Consider the following 17,328-nt stretch of genomic DNA (forward strand, 5'->3'; position numbering starts at 1 on the left):
AGGAAAAATAAAAGCCTTAAGCTTATTTATTTTTGAGGTGCACAATCCCAAGTCCAGGGAGAGGCTGGAACCCAGAATCCCAAGGGGACAGGAGAAGTACTTCAGCTCCAGAGTGGGCCCACATCCAGTTCATCCAACTTTACCTGCAATGGCCACAGCTGTTCGTCTCTCTGATGCTTTTATTTCTGGTATTTCTGGGGCTACTTCTCCCAAATCTGAATGCCTGAAACAATTTCAGAAGAAAATTATAATTAAAATAATGGAATACCACTTTCACCTATCAAACTGGCCGCATATAAAATCTCTTGGAGAGCTTTTAAAAACTATAAACCCTGGGTCACACCCCAGATCCATGAAACCAGAATCTCTGGGAGCTGGTCCTGGGTATCACTGCTTTTAAAAGTGCCCTCAATGATTCTGATGTGCACCCACAGTTGAGAAACACTGGTCTAGAAAACCAGCACTCTCCAAAACTTCTGGCCAGAGCACAAATACAGCCATTCAGAAAGACAGAAAAATATACATACCCTTTGCCCAGTAATTCCACTTCTATCCTAAGGAAATAATTAAGATTTAGTTACAAAGATGTTGATGCCAGCTTTATATATAATAGCGAAAACTGATGCCTTTTAAAATCAAAGTGCAATAACGGAATTATGGTCGAATTCTGCAGCCATTACAAAATACGCTATGGATTTCTCTTCTGGACAGAAAGATGCTGGATGAGATGTTAGGGAAAGATGCTATGTTAATTAGTCGGGGGAAAGTCAGGCTACAGAAAAGTATACATAGTACGACTACAATTTAATAAAATTGTGTGTATTTATCTACAGGTATATATACAGAACTCTAGAAGAATGTTCATCTGAAGTTAACACTGTGGTCTGGAAGGGGTGATCCTGAATTATTTTAAGTAGCTATGATAAGTGTAGTCTAATTAAGAATAAACTATTTTAGGCCGCGTGGTGGCTCACGCCTGCAATTCCAGCACTTTGGAAGGCCGAGGTGGGTGGATTACTTGAGGTCAGGAGTTCAAGACCAGCCTGACCAACGTGGTGAAACCCTGTCTCTACTAAAAATATAAAAATTAGCCAGGCATGGTGGCAGGTGCCTGTAATCCTAGCTACTCGGGAGGCTAAGGCAGGAGAATCACTTGAACCCAGAAGGCAGAGTTGCAGTAAGCTGAGATCGCCCACTGCACTCCAGCCTGGGTGACAAGAACAAAACTCCGTCTCAAAAAAAAAAAACACACAACAAAACTATTTTAGATGTATCACAGGAATGAGCAAATGAGTAAATGTATTGATTCTGCCAGGAGCCAGGGTGCTAGTTAACTGTTCAAGAAAGAACATACAAACAGAATGGAGAGTTACAGCAGAACTTGCAGAGGCGCAATGGAACTGGAGGCACTCATGTGAACTGTGATTTCTATATGCATGCCAATGTGCATATGCGTGTAAGTGTGTAGATGTAGGTGCGCACACATATCTCTGTGTGTATACGAGTGTACACATGCATCTATTTCCTAACTGTCCACGGAAAGGGCCAAGAAGCAAAGACACTGTTGTGGCAATGGGCATGCCTAGCACCCTTTAATACCTTCCATGCTAAAAGAAAATGGACTCCTTGGAGATCCTGAATGATGGCTGGGGCAAGGAAAGAACAGGAGGAGCCTGAGCATCTTATTTCAGAAAGTAAGGAAATGCTCGAAAACGTGATGGTCACAGGAGCTAGCCTGAGAAACTCTCCCTGGTCAAATCTAGAACAATGTGAGCACAAACAAACACAGTAACAGATTTAAAACCATCGAAAACCAGCAATTAGTGAGTCCACACGGATAATAAATACATGGGCAGAAAGAGAAGGCTCTCTTGCTCACATCACAACATGAAATGTGGAGGGGGATGCTGCAGTCAAAATAGTATCATTTTAGAGCAGGGTGTAGTGACTCGTGCCTGTAATTCCAGCATTTGGGAGGCCAAAGCAAGAGGATTACTTGAGCCCAGGAGTTCAAGACTAGCCTGGGCAACATGGCAAAACCCCCTCTCAACAAAAAATAATGAGCCACTGCACCCTATAGCCAGTAATTTTAAAAATTATAACACCAGCCAATCTGTCAACTCGGGCTCCAGCCCGCTTCTAAGCCTTGCTGAGTTTCCTGTCTGTGCAACAGGCGGAGTCGGACCAAGACGGCAGAGAACAGCACTTCCATCTGCCCTACTCAGGGGTAAGGGAGCTCTCTGCAATGCAGTTTTTGAAAATTACTAATATCACTATATATTTGTTTCTGATTCCAAAAATAAGATACACACAAAATACAAGAAAGTATCATAAAAATGCTTTCCTGTCATATGTTTGAAAATTGTACCCTATGTTAATCTGTCCTCTCCTCCTCATAATCTACTTCCATTGCTCTAGCCCATTCTATTAACAGGTAGAAGACTAGTGCATTTGCATGCCCCAATTTACTCCCTGATGACCAATGGCTCTTTAGTTTGATCTTCTTCTTCTGGAGCCCACCCTGGCCCTTAATTAGCATATTTACTGTACACACCCTACTTCCCTATTAACTTAGAATCATGACCCTTTCCCTATATCCTTCACAATGCTGAAAAGCATTCTACTTTTATTACTGGAAACAATTTTAAAAAGGTAAATATTCTCTTTGTATTCAGAATACAGTCAGAACACAGGAAATAGCCAAGGTCCTCAAGCCCCCAGGGTGTGGTGTCAGACACTGCCTAGGGGCCACCTGCAGCAGCTGCTCACCTTTCCTCCTCTGGGCACTTCCCCACACAGACAGCTCTCCAGGGCAGGGGTGACCTGATCGCCACCCTCAGGGTCTGGGGTGTCCACATCTCCTCACTAAGTTAGCCAGTGGACGGGCTGGTTTGTTGTCTGGCAGAAACAATCAAGTCCATGGCCGGGCGCGGTGGCTCAAGCCCGTAATCCCAGCACTTTGGGAGGCCGAGACGGGCGGATCACAAGGTCAGGAGATCGAGACCATCCTGGCTAACATGGTGAAACCCCGTCTCTACTAAAAATACAAAAAACTAGCCGGGCGAGGTGGCGGGTGCCTGTAGTCCCAGCTACTCTGGAGGCTGAGGCAGGAGAATGGCATAAACCCGGGAGGCGGAGCTTGCAGTGAGCTGAGATCTGGCCACTGCACTCCAGCCTGGGCGACAGAGCGAGACTCCGTCTCAAAAAAAAAAAAAAAAAAAAAAAAAAAAAGAATCAAGTCCATGACCAACACCAGGGCAGCCATGCTATAAACAGCATGTGGCTGAATCCTGCTTCCGGAAGGTCTGCTGATGGTTCACTGCTCATTGTGAAGGCCATCTGTCTTGCTGATCGTCTAGCCACAGAAGACAGTGCGGGGTTAACTTTCCTTGTCTTCTCATTTTTCCTTTTTCATTTCCTTCTTTTTTTCTAACTGCCCAGCAGATCTTAGGAGCTTTTTTGCTAAAACCTGGAGATTCTGATTTACCAGACCTGGGTGTTCAGCACATAAGAAATTATCAACTAGGGGAAGTCACACCTTTGTTTTTCTGTTGACCTACCTCAGAATATGGCACTCCCTGGACAGTCCATCCATGCCCAGAATAGATAGGGCAAACCATGTGGGCAGAATCCAAGTTTTGTTCTAGATCAATCACTAATTTCTAGCAACAAAACTGGTTCCTCTGCTGGATGGTGCCCATAAAACAAGATGGCATAGGAAAACAATTCTGAACAAGGTGAGCACTAGACAAATACAGGTACAATTACTCACTGTATTATAATTAACAATATATTTTTAAATGTGGAGTCCTAATTAGGGAAAAGGAGTCAGGCTGGTGGGACCAAGGGAAAGCAAAGAGAAAGCACATAAGCTGTAAGTCTGCCTTTCTTCATGGTCCAGGACACATAATCCTCCTGCACAAATAAGTCACAATCTTGCTGCACTCAGCTAACTTTAGACCCTCGGCTGATAGAAAAATGCAAATTAGCTCACTGCAACCTTGGCGTTATCAGTACTGCACATAGCTCTCTTCAGAAAACAGCACAAGCACCATCCTATAAAATCCACAGCAAGCCCTTGTCTCCTCACAGTCAGCTCCTTTCTTGCTGACTTGCCCACTGCTTTCTTGCAACATAATTTCATACTTGTGATTCTTATGCCTCAGCCATCCAAGTAGTTGGGATTACAGCATTCACTACCACACCTGGCTACTTTTTTTTTTTTTTTTTTTTTTTTTTTTTTGAGACGGAGTCTTGCTCTGTCGCCTAGGCTGGAGTGCAGTGGCTTTCCTCCTGAGACAGTCTTGCTCTGTCTCCCAGGCTGGAGTGCAGTGGCGCAATCTCGGCTCACTGCAACCTATGCCTCCGGGTTCAAGCAATTCTCCTGCCTCAGCCTCCTGAGTAGCTGGGATTACAGGCATGTGCCACCACGCCTGGCTAATTTTTGTATTTTTAGTAGAGACAGGGTTTCATCATGTTGGTCAGGCTGGTCTTGAACTCCTGACCTCATGATCTGCCCGCCTCGGCCTCCCAAAGTGCTGGGATTACAGGTGTGAGCCACCGCGACCGCCCCTAATTTTTTTTTTTTTTTTTTAACTCACCAGTTTGTGGTTCCTTTGACAGGAACCACAGGAAACTAATACAGTGTATGTGTGGCTTGACAGCTACACTAGCTTCCACCTCTGTCTTCACGTGGCTTTCTTCCCTCTGGGTCTCTTTTCCATTTCTTGTAAGAATATTAGTCTTATTACATGTGAACCCACCCTAATCCACTGTGAACTCATTTTAACTAATCACATATAATTTTTTAGAAATCACACCCTATCTCCAAAAAAGATCACAACCACCGCACTGGGGGTTAGGACTTCAACATTCCTTCTAGGGGGCACAATTCAACACACAAGAAGATCTAAGCCAAAAATGGGGTGGGGTATCCCACCTCTAGAGAGTGACCACACGTTTAGGAAAAATTAAAATTCCCTGGAGAAGAAAAGGAGAAATAAAGTGTTTCCCAGACAAGTAAAAACTAAGGGAATGCATCACCACTAGACTCGCCCTACAAGAAGTGTTTAAGGGAATGTTATATCTGAAAGCAAACAAATGGTATCTGCCACCATGAAAAAACAGGAAAGTAAAACCGGGCATTCCAGCCTGGGCAAGCCCCTATCTCTACAAAAAAATAAAATAAAGCTCAGTATGATAGTTCATACCTATAATCCCAGCACTTTGGGAGGCCAATGTGGGAGGATCCCTTCATTCCAGGAGTTTGAGAGTGGCCTGGACAACATAGCAAGATGTCGTCTCTCCAAAAATAATAATAAAAAAGCCAGGTGTGGTGGCAGGCAGGTACCTGTAGTCCCAGCTACTCAGGAGGCTGAGGTGAGAGGATCACCTGAGCCCTGGAAGGTCAAGACTGCAGTGAGCCATGACTAGACTGTACTGTTGCACTTGAGCCTAGGAGATAGAGCATGACTCTGTCTTGAAAAAAATATGTATTTTTTTTAAAGTAAAATAAAATAAAACAATTAGCTGGGCATGGTGCATACACCTGTAGTCCCAGCTACTCAGGAGGCTGAGGTGGGAGGATTGCTTGAGCCTGGGACATCCAGGGTACTGTAGGCAGTGACTGTACCATTGTGCTCCAACTAAATGGATTAAAATGATACCCAACTCTATGTTGTCTACAAGAAACTCACTTCACCTATAAAGACACATACAGACTGAAAGTAAAAGGACAAAAAGGCTGGGTGCAGTGGCTCATGCCTGTAATTCCAGCACTTTGGGAGGCCAAGGTAGGAGGATCACTTGAGGTCAGGAGTTCAAGACCAGCCTGGCCAACATGGTGAAACCCCATCTCTACTAAAAATACGAAAATTAGCTGGGCGTGGTGGCACACTCCTGTAATCTCAGCTACTTGGGAGGCTGAGGCAGGAGAATCGCTTGAACCCAGGAGGCGAAGGTTGTACTAAGCTGAGATCACACCACTGCTCTCCAGCCTGGTAGACACAGTGAGACTCCATCTCACACAAAAAGAAAAGAAAGTAAAGGGACGAAAAAAAAAAATATTCCATGCAAATGGAAACCAAAAGTATGCAGGAGTAGCGATACTTATATCAGACAAAATAGACTTCACATGAAAAAACAAAGACAAAGAAGGTCATTATATAATGATAAAGGGATCAATTCAGCAAGAGGATATAACAATTGTAAATATATATGCATCTAATACTGTAGCACCCAGATATATAAAATAAATATTAGAGCTAAAGAGAGAAATGCCAATACAATAATAGCTGGAGAATTCAATACCCATTTTCAGCATTGCAAATCATCTAGACAGAAAATCAACAAAGCAACATCAGACTTAACTGTACTATAGACCAAATAGACCCAGACATTTACAGAACATTACATCCAGAAGCTTCAAAATATACATTCTTCTCACCAGCACACAGAACACTCTCCAGGATAGACCCATGTAGTGGCCACAAAACAAATCAACTAAATTTTTAAATTTTAATTTTTTGAGACACTGTCATTCTGTTGCCCAGGCTGATGTGCAGTAGTACCATCTGAGCTCACTGCAACCTCCACCACCAGGACTCAAGCAACCCTCCCACCTCAGCCTCCCGAGTAGCTGGAACTAACTACAGGTGCATGCCACCACGCCCAGCTAATTTTTTTTTTTTTTTTAAGAGATAGGGTTTTGCCATGTTGCCCAGGCTGGTCTCAAACTCCTGGACTCAAACAATCTACCTGTCTCGGTCTCCCAAAATGCTGTGATTACAGGCATGAGCCACTGTGCCAGGCCAACAAATTTTTTAAAAATCAAAATCATATTGGCCGGGCGCGGTGGCTCAAGCCTGTAATCCCAGAACTTTGGGAGGCCGAGACGGGAGGATCACGAGGTCAGGAGATCGAGACCACCCTGGCTAACACGGTGAAACCCCGTCTCTACTAAAAAATACAAAAAACTAGCCAGGCGAGGTGGCAGGCGCCTGTAGTCCCAGGTACTCAGGAGGCTGAGGCAGGAGAATGGCATAAACCTGGGAGGCGGAGCTTGCAGTGAGCTGAGATCCGGCCACTGAACTCCAGCCTGGGCAACAGAGCGAGACTCCGTCTCAAAAAACAAAAAAAATCAAAATCATATCAAGTGTCTTCTCAGATCACAAGGGAATAAAACTAGAAATCAAAAATGAGAACTCTGGGACTGGGCTTGGTGGCTCATGCCTATAATTATGGCACTTTGGAAGGCTGAGGCAGGAGGATTGCTTGAGCTAGGAGTTTGAGAACAAGCCTAGGCAACAGAAAAATACTTCATTTCTACAAAAAATTGGAAAATTCAGCCAACCATGGTGGCTCACACCTGTGGTCCCAGCTACTTGAAAGGCTGAGGTGGGGAAACTGCTTGAGGCCAGGAGGTTGAGGCTGAGTAAGCAAGACTCTGTCTCAAATTTAAACAAGAAAACACAGACAAACGGACTATGTCAAACTAAAAGGCTTCTGCACAGCAAAGGAAACAGCCAACAGAGTGAAGAGACAACCTGTAGAATGGGGGAAAATATTTGTACATTATTCATCTAATAAGGACTGATATCTAGAATACACAAGGAACTCAATAGCAAAAAAATAATAATTTGACTAAAAAGTAGGCAAAGGATCAAACAGGCATCTCTCAAAAGACATATATATGGCCAAGAAATAAACAAAAAAAATGCTCAACATCCCTAATCAACAAGGAAATGTAAATCAAAATCATAAAAAAAGATATGATATTCCAGTTAGAGTGGCTATTATTAAAAAAAAACCTGCAATCTCAGTACTTCCGGAGGCCAAGTACTGGTGGGTGGATTGTGAGTCCAGGAGTTCAAGACCAGCTTTGCTGGCATGGCAAAACCCTGTCTCTACTAAAAATATAAAAATTAGCTGGGCGTGGTGGCGCACACCTGTAGTCCCAGCCACTCAGGTGGCTGAGGCATGAGAATCACTTGAACCCAGGAGGCACAGGTTGCAGTGAGGTGAGATCATGGCACTGTACTCCAGCCTGGATGACAGGGCAAGACTCTGTCTCAAAAAACAAACAAATAAACAAAATCAATGCTGGTAAGAATGTGGAGTAAATTCTTATACACTGTGGGAATGTAAGTTAGTACAACCTTTATGGAAAACCTCTATGGAGGTTTCTCAAAAACTAAAAAAAAATCTAGCATGTGATTCAGCAATCCCACTACTATACTATTTGTCCAAAGGAAAGGAAATTTGTATGTCAAAGGAATATCTGCACCCATGTTTAATATAGCACTATTCACAATAGCCAAGATAGGGAACCAATGTAACTGTCTATCAACATACAAACTGATAAAGAGCATGTGGTATAGATGTACAGAAACACTATTTGGCCATAAAAAAGAATGGAATCATATCCTGTGTGGCAACACAGATGAGCCTGGAGAACCTTAAGTCAGGAACAAAAAGACAAATATTGCATTCATATGTGGGAGCTAAGAAAAAAATTGAGTGAAGGAAAGTATAGAGTAGAATTGTGGTCATTAGAGACTGGAATGCATGGGAGAGAGGAGGATAGGGAGAGGTTGGTTAAGATACAAAATTACACTGGGTGTGGTGGCTCACACCTGTAATCCCAGCACTTTGGGAGGCTGAGGCAGGCGGATCACGAGGTCAGGAGTTTGAGACCAGCCTGACCAACATGGTGAAACCCTGTCTCTGCTAAAAATACAAAAATTAGCTGGGCATGGTGGCACACACCTGTAACCCCAGCTACTTAGGAGGCCGAGGCAGAACTGCTTGAACTCGGGAGGCGGAGATTGCAGGGAGCGAGATTGCGCCACGGCACTCCAGCCTAGGTGACAGAGCGAGACTCTGTCTCAAAAAAAAAAAAAAAAAAAAAAAAAAAAAAGATACAAAATACTGCTAGATAGGATAGGAGGAATGAGTTCTGGTGCTTTGCAATTCTGTAGGGTGAATATGGTTAACTACAATTTATTACATACTATAGTGTCAAAAAGCTAGAAGACAGAAAGGTTAGTACTGTGTAAGGTTCCCCATACAACGGAAAATAGGGCTTTAAAACACAGCCTTAATCCTCCAAGAGCTTACATTACCATTAGGTTGGAGAGAGAGGGGAACACTCACTGCACAAACACTAAACAAAAAACACTATAACCACACATATGCTAATCTATAAAATGAAGCTGATCACCCCTGACACATATACCTCAGATGTGTTACAAGGATCCAAAGAGACGTACATACATCTTAAGCAAAGTTCTCTTGGATTTATCTACATATTTATTGTGGACTTATTATTATTTATTGTAGATTTATCCACATATTTATTCTCTTGGATTTATCCACATATTTATTGCTAGGAACCTTTCTAGGAATTTAGGATACATTAATGAGAACACAAAGGTTCTGTTCTTGGTTTACAATTCAACAAGGCAAGGGGATATTGGTAATCAACACTATCCCCTATACATAAGAAGTCTAGGACTTGTAGCCCCAGCTACTGGGAGGCTGAGGTGGGAGGATCACTTGAGTACAGGAGGTTGAGGCTGCAGTGAGCCATGATCCTGTCACTGAACTCCAACCTGGGCAACAGAATGAGACTCGGTCTCAAAATAAATAAATAAATAAAACATTTTTAAAAGGCTGTGCTAGAAGATGTTAAGTGCTACAGAGAAAACAAGGCACAGGCCAAGGTCAGGTGTGCTGGGAATGGTGGTGGGGAGGGCAGAGCAGGTCAGCAGGAAAAAGGGCCCTGTTAGTACTGGTTTGGAAGGAGGTGAAGGCAGGAGCTATATGACTACCAGGACAAGACAGCTGCAGGCATAGCAAGGGCAAAAGCCCTAACGTACCCAGGGACTGACAGGGAGGCCCGAGTGGCTTGAGCAAGAGAGTGATCAGTGAGTAGGGGAAGGCAGCAGGAGAAGCTAGAGAAGACTTTACAGGCCACAAAAGAGTAAGGCTTTGGGGAGGAAGAGGAGGAGAAAAAAAAATAAAAATAAAAAAGATTTTTTAAAAAAAGGTTCTGGCTTTTCTTATTCTAGAGGATGGGGTAGCCATGAAAGGGCCCTGGGTGCAGGGTGACAGGCCTGTCTAGGTTACTGGCTGCCAGGCTGAGAATAGACGAGACATAACAAAAGCTCAATTATCTAGCCTTATATTCAGGAAAACAACAACAACAACAACAAAGGCTCAGACCTGGGCAATAGCACCAGCAGCAATGGCATGTGGCTGGACTCTCAAAAGCATCTGTGAAGGACTGCAACAGACTGGACAGTATGTCTACAGACACAAGCCAAAGTAAGTTCAAGTTTTCCGGGTTCAATCAGTTGCTCCCATCTTAGATAGGGAGGTCTGTGGGTAGAGCAAGACTTGAGGGGATTGTAAGCAAATTGGCACTGACAGACTGGCCCAAGACCCCTACCTACCCTTGGATATGCTAAGCAGGCACATGAGCTGAAAGGGGTTTGGAGAGCTAAGAAAGGCAATCCTTCACCATGTACAGGAGAGACTACTGTCAGCAATTTCCCTAAAGATACATGCTCTACAACCTCCACCTGATACCACAGTGTACTCACAACAAACACAGAATCAACTTGCATTTTCTCCATAATGCAAAGAAATGATGGTGCAGGTAGACCTGGAAAACCCAAGAGATCAACCTGAAAACTATCATAAACAATGAGAGAATTCAGTAAGCTGGGGACATATAAAGTTAAAATAAATAACTGCCTTCCTATTATACAAATGGGTTAGAAATATGGAAGGAGAGAGCTCCGATTTATAGTAGCAACAAGAAAAATAATATATGTTATAAATGTGCAACACCTATATGAGAAGAATTTTAAAATATTGAATCTGAGTAAGACTTGAAGAACTGAAAAGGGCTGGGCACAGTGGCTTATGCCAATAATCCCAGGACTTTGGGAGGCCAAGGTGAGAGTATCACTTGAAGTCAGGAGTTCCAAGCCAGAAGTTCAAGACCACCCTAAGCAACACAGTGAAACCCCAACTCCACAGAAAATTTAAAAATTAACTGGGTCTGGCAGCATGTGCCTTAATTTCCAGTTATTCAGGAGGCTGAGGTGGATCGCTTGAGCCCAGGAGTTTGAGGCTGCAGTACACTGCAGCCTGGGTAACAGAGCAAGAAGATCCTGTCTCAAAAAAAAAAAAAAAAAAAAATTAAAATTAAAAATTTTTTAATTTAAAAAAAATCTATTTCTGGATTTTCAGAGAGGAAAGAGTGAAAAAAAAAACAAAACAGGCTGGGTGTGGTGGCTCATGCCTGTAATCCCAGGCCTTGGGAGGCCGAGGCAGGCAAATCACCTGAAGTTAGGAGTTCAAGACCAGCCTGGCCAATGTGCTGAAACCCCATTTCTACTAAAAGTACGAAAATTAGCCAGGCCTGGTGGCGCACACCTGTAATCCTAGCTACTTGGGAGTCTGAGGCAGGAGAATCGCTTGAACCCGGGAGGTGGAGGTTGCAGTGAGCCAAGACTACACCACTGCACTCCAGCCTAGCAACAGAGTGAGACTCCATCTCAAAAACTATATATATTTATATAAATATATTTATATATAATATATAAACAAATGTAACTATATATTATATTAACTATATATTATATATAATACACTATATATTATAGTTATATATAATATGTAAATATATATAATTTATCTATTTATAATTATATATTATATATAATTATATATATTATATTATATATTAAATATATATTATATATTAAATATATGATATAAATATAATTATATATAATATATATAAATATATTATATAAACAAACAAATATATAAATATATTGTTTATATATTATAATATAAATATATTTAACATATTACATATTATAATTAATATATTATATATTTATATAAATATATGTTTATAATATATGCCTTATAATATAAACATAAATATTTATATTTACATATATAAAATGAAAAAATTTTTAAAGGTGTATTCTGTCTTGGACAGAAAGGCTTAATTTTTTATTTTTATTTTTTTAGAGATGAGATCTCACTGTGTTGCTCAGGCCAATCTCAAATCCTAGGATCATGTGATCCATCTTACTCAGCCCCCCAAAATGCCAGGATTATAAGCATGAGCTACCATGCCTGGCCTTTAATATAATTTTAAAAGTCAATTGTCTCTAAATTAACCTATAAGTAAATTGAGGTTCAAAACCAGTTGATTCTGTGAAAAAATATTTATGAAATAACAATCAGGAAAATTTTGAAAAAGAACAGTGAAGGACAAAACTTCCCAGATAATAGAACATAATAATTAAATAGTCTAAAATAATTTAAGGTTGTTCATGAATATACAGAGAAATCAGTAAAAGGACATCCCAGAAATAGGCCCAAATGCAGTCAAAAATTTCATCACTGATCTAGGTGGCTTTGAGTATCTGGAACTTATTCAATCATAAAAACCTGGAAAAAAAATTAAGGTAGGTCCCTACCACTTCATTCACCCAAATGAATACCAACTGGATCTAAGATTAAGTTTTTAATGCCCTAAAAGAAAGTATTGGAGACTTAAAAAAAGTCACAATGGGCTAAGTGTGGTGGTTCACACCTATAATCTCAGCACTTTGGGAGGCTCTGAGGGGAGGATCGCTGGAGCCCAGGATTTCAAGAACAGCCTGGGCAATATAACTAGACCCTGTCTCTACAAAAAAGTTTCTTAAAATCCGCAATAACCAGGTGTGGTGGCATGCGCCTGTAGTCTCAGCTACTCAGGAGGCTGATGCAGGAGGAATACTTGAGCGCAGCAGATTGAGGCTGCAGCGAGTCATGTTGGTGCCATTGCACTCCAGCCTGGGGAACTGAGCAAAACTCTCTCTCAAAAAGAAAGAAAGAAAAAAAAAAAGTCAGCTGGGCACAGTGGCTCATGCCTGTAATTCCAGCACTTTGGGGAGGCCAAGGCAGGCGGATCACTTGAGGTCAGGCGCTCGAGACCAACCCGGGCAACATGGTGAAACCCCATCTCTACTAAAAATACAAAAATTAGCCAGGTGTGGTGGTGCGCACCTGTAATCCCAGCTACTCAGGAGGCTGACGCAGGAGAATCACTTGAACCCGGGAGGCGGAGGTTGCAGTGAGCCGAGATCGCACCACTGCACTCCAGCCTGGGAGACAGAGTGAGACCCTGCCTCAAAAAAAAAAAAAAAAAAGAAAAAGAAAAGAAGAAAGTCACAATTCAGCGAATTTAAAACAGAACAACCACATCTGACCTACAGTGAGAAGGATGCTCCTAGCATACAGGTAGGTCTCTCTTTATTTTAAAGACAGGGAGACAGTGTCTCATTGTGTTGCCCAGGCTTGAGTGCAGTGGTGTGATTATGGCTCACTGCTGCCTCAAATTCCTGGGCTCAAGCCATCTTCTGCCTCAGCCTCCCAAAGTGCTGGGATTACAGGCATAAGCCACTGCACCCGGCATTGAATCCTTTAAAGGAAGAGCTCCTTCTAAGTTATTCCATTTTCAGGCATTTTTTGTTAAGCCATAATTGAAGGTATTGTCTACTCTGTCAACACAGCTTCTAACTCATGTGGGCCATGTGAGCCCATCCTTCCATCCTTACTTCAGCTTTATCAAAGGGTTCTGGAAGATACCGCATGTGCTCTGTGATCACAACAAAAACTACAGAATCCAACACTTTTGTTTGTGCCTCAGCAACCAAATTTAAACCAACTATAATCATCCTGAATTGGGTCATTTTGCATTTTATCTTAAACTGCTTAGCCAGGCCTAGGAGCCCTCCTCTCTATAATAGAAACAACAGTACTTATTGAATAGGTTGCTGTGAAGATTAAATAACTTAATATATGTAACAGCATTTAGAATAGGCCCTGACAACACACTTGTTGGAGGTGGGCAGGATCTAAATTTAAAAGAACATTCCCTAGGACTGGAAAGTCCCTGCCACTCGTGGTTCTGGGTGAGAGGCCCTGCCCTGAGCTGAGGTGGGTCCTTCAGTCCATCCCCACGGAGAGGTCAATGGCATGGCTGTTGCATCCCATGAAGTCCTGGTGTACTCTGCCACCCATGGGCAGGTGAGTGAAGTTTCGAGAGCTGTCCTAAAGAACCAGGGACACTTCTGGCCTTTTCTACCCCTGCTAGTTCTCCCATACGTCCAGTGTAGGGAACATTCTGAGTGGCTGCTGGCTTTTTGGGCAGTCCCACATCCGTGAGCAGAGAGCCAATACAAAGTCGCAGTCCTGCTGGCAAAGCTAGGTCCCTTCTGTAGAAGTCTCAGCAGCTACTGAGCAAGATAAGGGTCCTGCTGGACTTCTCCCAAGAGCAAAGATACATCTTGTTTGAGTTCTTTAATGCTTCCTCTTCAAAGTGTGGTTTACGGGGCCCCCTTTCCCCTTCCCCCAGTGTGGCCAGAGGACCCATCTTTCACCCAGTGTAGAAGGCCTGTGAATTCTGGGGCTGTGGCCTGGCCCATTCAGACCAGGCCGGGCCTCCAATGGGAAAGCTGAGCCCTTTCCTTCCCACAAAATGACAGTGGTGGGAGAGAACCTTCCTGGACAGCAAAGACAAAAGGTTAAAAGTAAAGTCAGGTACTTTTGACAGCCAATGGATGTTAATGGGGGTGCTTTCAGCTACCAAGGTAGATGAGTCCTTGAGAATTCCCAGGGGCCGAGATGTTCCTGAGAGGAGCAGCCAGGAGGATGGATGAGGTCTCCAGCTGAATGTGTAAAGGAACAGTGGGCTGGGGAAAGGACCTGAGGAGGTCACAGGGGAGGAGACAGGAGTGGGGGAGAGGAAAGAAGAGTGGAGGGGAGGAACGGAGAAGGAAAAGAGAAGGGAGGAGGGGAAGAAGGAGGCGGGGAAGGGAAGAGGGAGGAGAGGATGGTGGAGAGGGAGGAGGAAGGGGGAAGAAGAAGGGCAGGAAAAGGCCAAGGTGTGTGTGCCCTCCCTCCTCAGGTAAGGACTCAGTCCACAGAGGAACAACTGGCCTTGGGTTTGTCATCCAGTAATGGCTTCTCCTCTACCCCAATTAGTTACACATTCCTGGGTTTCAATCAGTCACCTCATCTACTACCATGAGTCCCACCTCTATACAGCCAAGCATTCTCCATACCGCCACTCAGAACCCACAGGTCCTTCCACCCATTCTCTGCCCGAGCTCCTGCCTTCTACGGCAGGTCTAACTCCATTTCTCCTGGCCAGACAGGGACTATATTTCCTAAAACAAAAAGCTGAGGAGTGAGAGTTTACTTATGGAGATCAACTGTTACTCACTTGCTGTTACCCACTGGATCAAAGAAAAGAACTGAATCTTTTTTTTTTTTTTTTTTTTTGAGACGGAGTCTCGCTGTGTCACCCAGGCTGGAGTGCAGTGGCGCGATCTCGGCTCACTGCAAGCTCCGCCTCCCGGGTTTACGCCATTCTCCTGCCTCAGCCTCCGAGTAGCTGGGACTACAGGCGCCCGCCACCACGCCCGGCTAGTTTTTTGTATTTTTAGTAGAGACGGGGTTTCACCATGTTAGCCAGGATGGTCTCGATCTGCTGACTTCGTGATCCACCCGCCTCGGCCTCCCAAAGTACTGGGATTACAGGCTTGAGCCACCGCGCCCGGCCTAGAACTGAATCTTTCTAAGGGAATACAGGGGTCAGGCATGAAGTTTCTGTCTTTAAAGACCGCGTAAGTGAAGATGCCATTAGCATCCTATTTCTTGACTCAATTATTCCATCAGACAGGCAAAACTTTTCATGTATGATGTCATCATGTGTTGGGAGGTACAGAGAATCCTCAAAATCTGGTGGTGGCAGGGAAGGTGGTACAATCATTTAAGAGGATCATTTGGCAGCAACAAGTTACAACAGGCAGGAAGAACAAAAAACAAAAGCAGGCCCTCCGCTCATGCAGTCCAAGTCTTTGCATGTACTCTATATGTCCAGAGTGAGACACAGATTATCTTAGAGAAAACCAGGAACATCCTTAACTGAATAATGTAACCATGCCATGGAATATTATATGTCTGTCAAAATGTAGGTAGACTGGGCACTGTGTAATGTGCTTGCAATTCCAGCAATTTGGGAGGCCGAGACAGGAGGACGGCTTGAGCCCAGGAGTTCAAGATCAACACAGGCAACATAATGAGACACCCATCGCTATTTAAAAAGAGAGAGAGAGAGAGAGAGAGAGAGAGAGAAAATATAAATAAATCAAAAACAAAAAACAAATGTATGTGGATCTGTCCCTTGTTCAGGCATGGAAAGAATTTCAAGGCATATTGTTGGGCAAATAAAGCAAGCTGCAGAACAGTATGATAGCATTTACGTAAAAACAGAGCAAGGAACAAACTTAGTATGCAAATGCAAAGGAAAACATCTGTCAGGGTACCCCCCCAAACTCAGATGGGAGGGAGGAGGGACGCTAGTTGTTTCTGTAAAGCTGTTTCTCTGATAAGAATAAGTGACTATTTAAAATCTTTTTAAGATTTTAAGATTGGTGGTCTATGTAAAGCCGATTACACTTGATCTTTACTTTTTGTTTTTCAAATTATCCATCAATAACAATCTGAAAAATAGAGACTTTGCATAGGCAACCCGGATTAAAGAAACTTGAGGAGCTGTATCTACTGTAGTTGGAAATGAAAATCTGGAAATTCAGGATGAATAGTTGTAACATTGTTAAGGATAAAAGCCCCTTTGAAAATCTGTTGAAAGCTACAGACCTTGCTCCCGGGAAAACTACACACCACTCCCAATGCTGCATACAATTTCAGAGAACAGACGGACCCCCAGAAGCCCATCCATGAATCATGGAGCCTAGGTTAAGAACCTCTGATTCAGACAACAGTTAAAGCCACTAAAACAGATGTGACTATGCAGAGAACATGTGTTAGGACTAACAGAGATTGATTATAGAGCCCAAGGAAACCCCAACAGTGAAAGAGCAGGCAGAGTAGCTGACAGACAAGGAAGATCTGGGCAGTTGTGAGATAGCGAAGCAAGGGGCAAAGACAAGAGATGAGCTGTTGAGTGAGGCCTGTTCAAGAGAGGGGAGATGGTAGCATGAGCTGCTCCACGTCTTCTGCCCTCTCTGCCATCTCTATACTGCTGTCATGTAGATTCTCTGAGAGCTCCACCAATGCAAATAGTGTCATTTACCTTCAGCGAGTGGTGGGCAGTGAATATACAAATGGGACCAGGTCCCATCGTCTGGTCCCAGTCTCATCCTCTGGACTTGTCTCCACTTAGCTCCAAACACACTGGGCCATGGGGCATTTCTCAAATACATCTTTTCCTTTGATGCCATCATT

The 17,328-nt window shown here is 43.2% G+C and overlaps 1 protein-coding gene across 5 annotated transcripts in view; it reads right to left on the reverse strand.

Moving 5' to 3' along the window:
• The window catches only part of URGC (upregulator of cell proliferation), a 47,744-nt gene that overhangs the window by 11,925 nt on the left and 18,491 nt on the right, over positions 1 to 17,328 (reverse strand). For 3 of the 5 annotated variants that reach the window (XM_011762433.2, XM_071095108.1, XM_011762430.3), the window contains 2 exons: positions 528 to 554; positions 144 to 223 (listed from right to left, as the gene is read on the reverse strand). Coding sequence is in view for 2 of the 5 variants with exons in the window: in XM_011762430.3 (XP_011760732.1) it covers positions 144 to 223; positions 528 to 554 (107 nt within the window). In the remaining 3 variants the exon portion in view is untranslated. The remainder of the gene's footprint in view (positions 1 to 143; positions 224 to 527; positions 555 to 17,328) is intronic. The other 2 variants (XM_011762432.3, XM_011762431.3) reach the window with 2 other exon arrangements.

The sequence above is a fragment of the Macaca nemestrina genome, chromosome 4 (assembly GCF_043159975.1).
Source record: "Macaca nemestrina isolate mMacNem1 chromosome 4, mMacNem.hap1, whole genome shotgun sequence".
Lineage (NCBI taxonomy): Eukaryota > Metazoa > Chordata > Mammalia > Primates > Cercopithecidae > Macaca > Macaca nemestrina.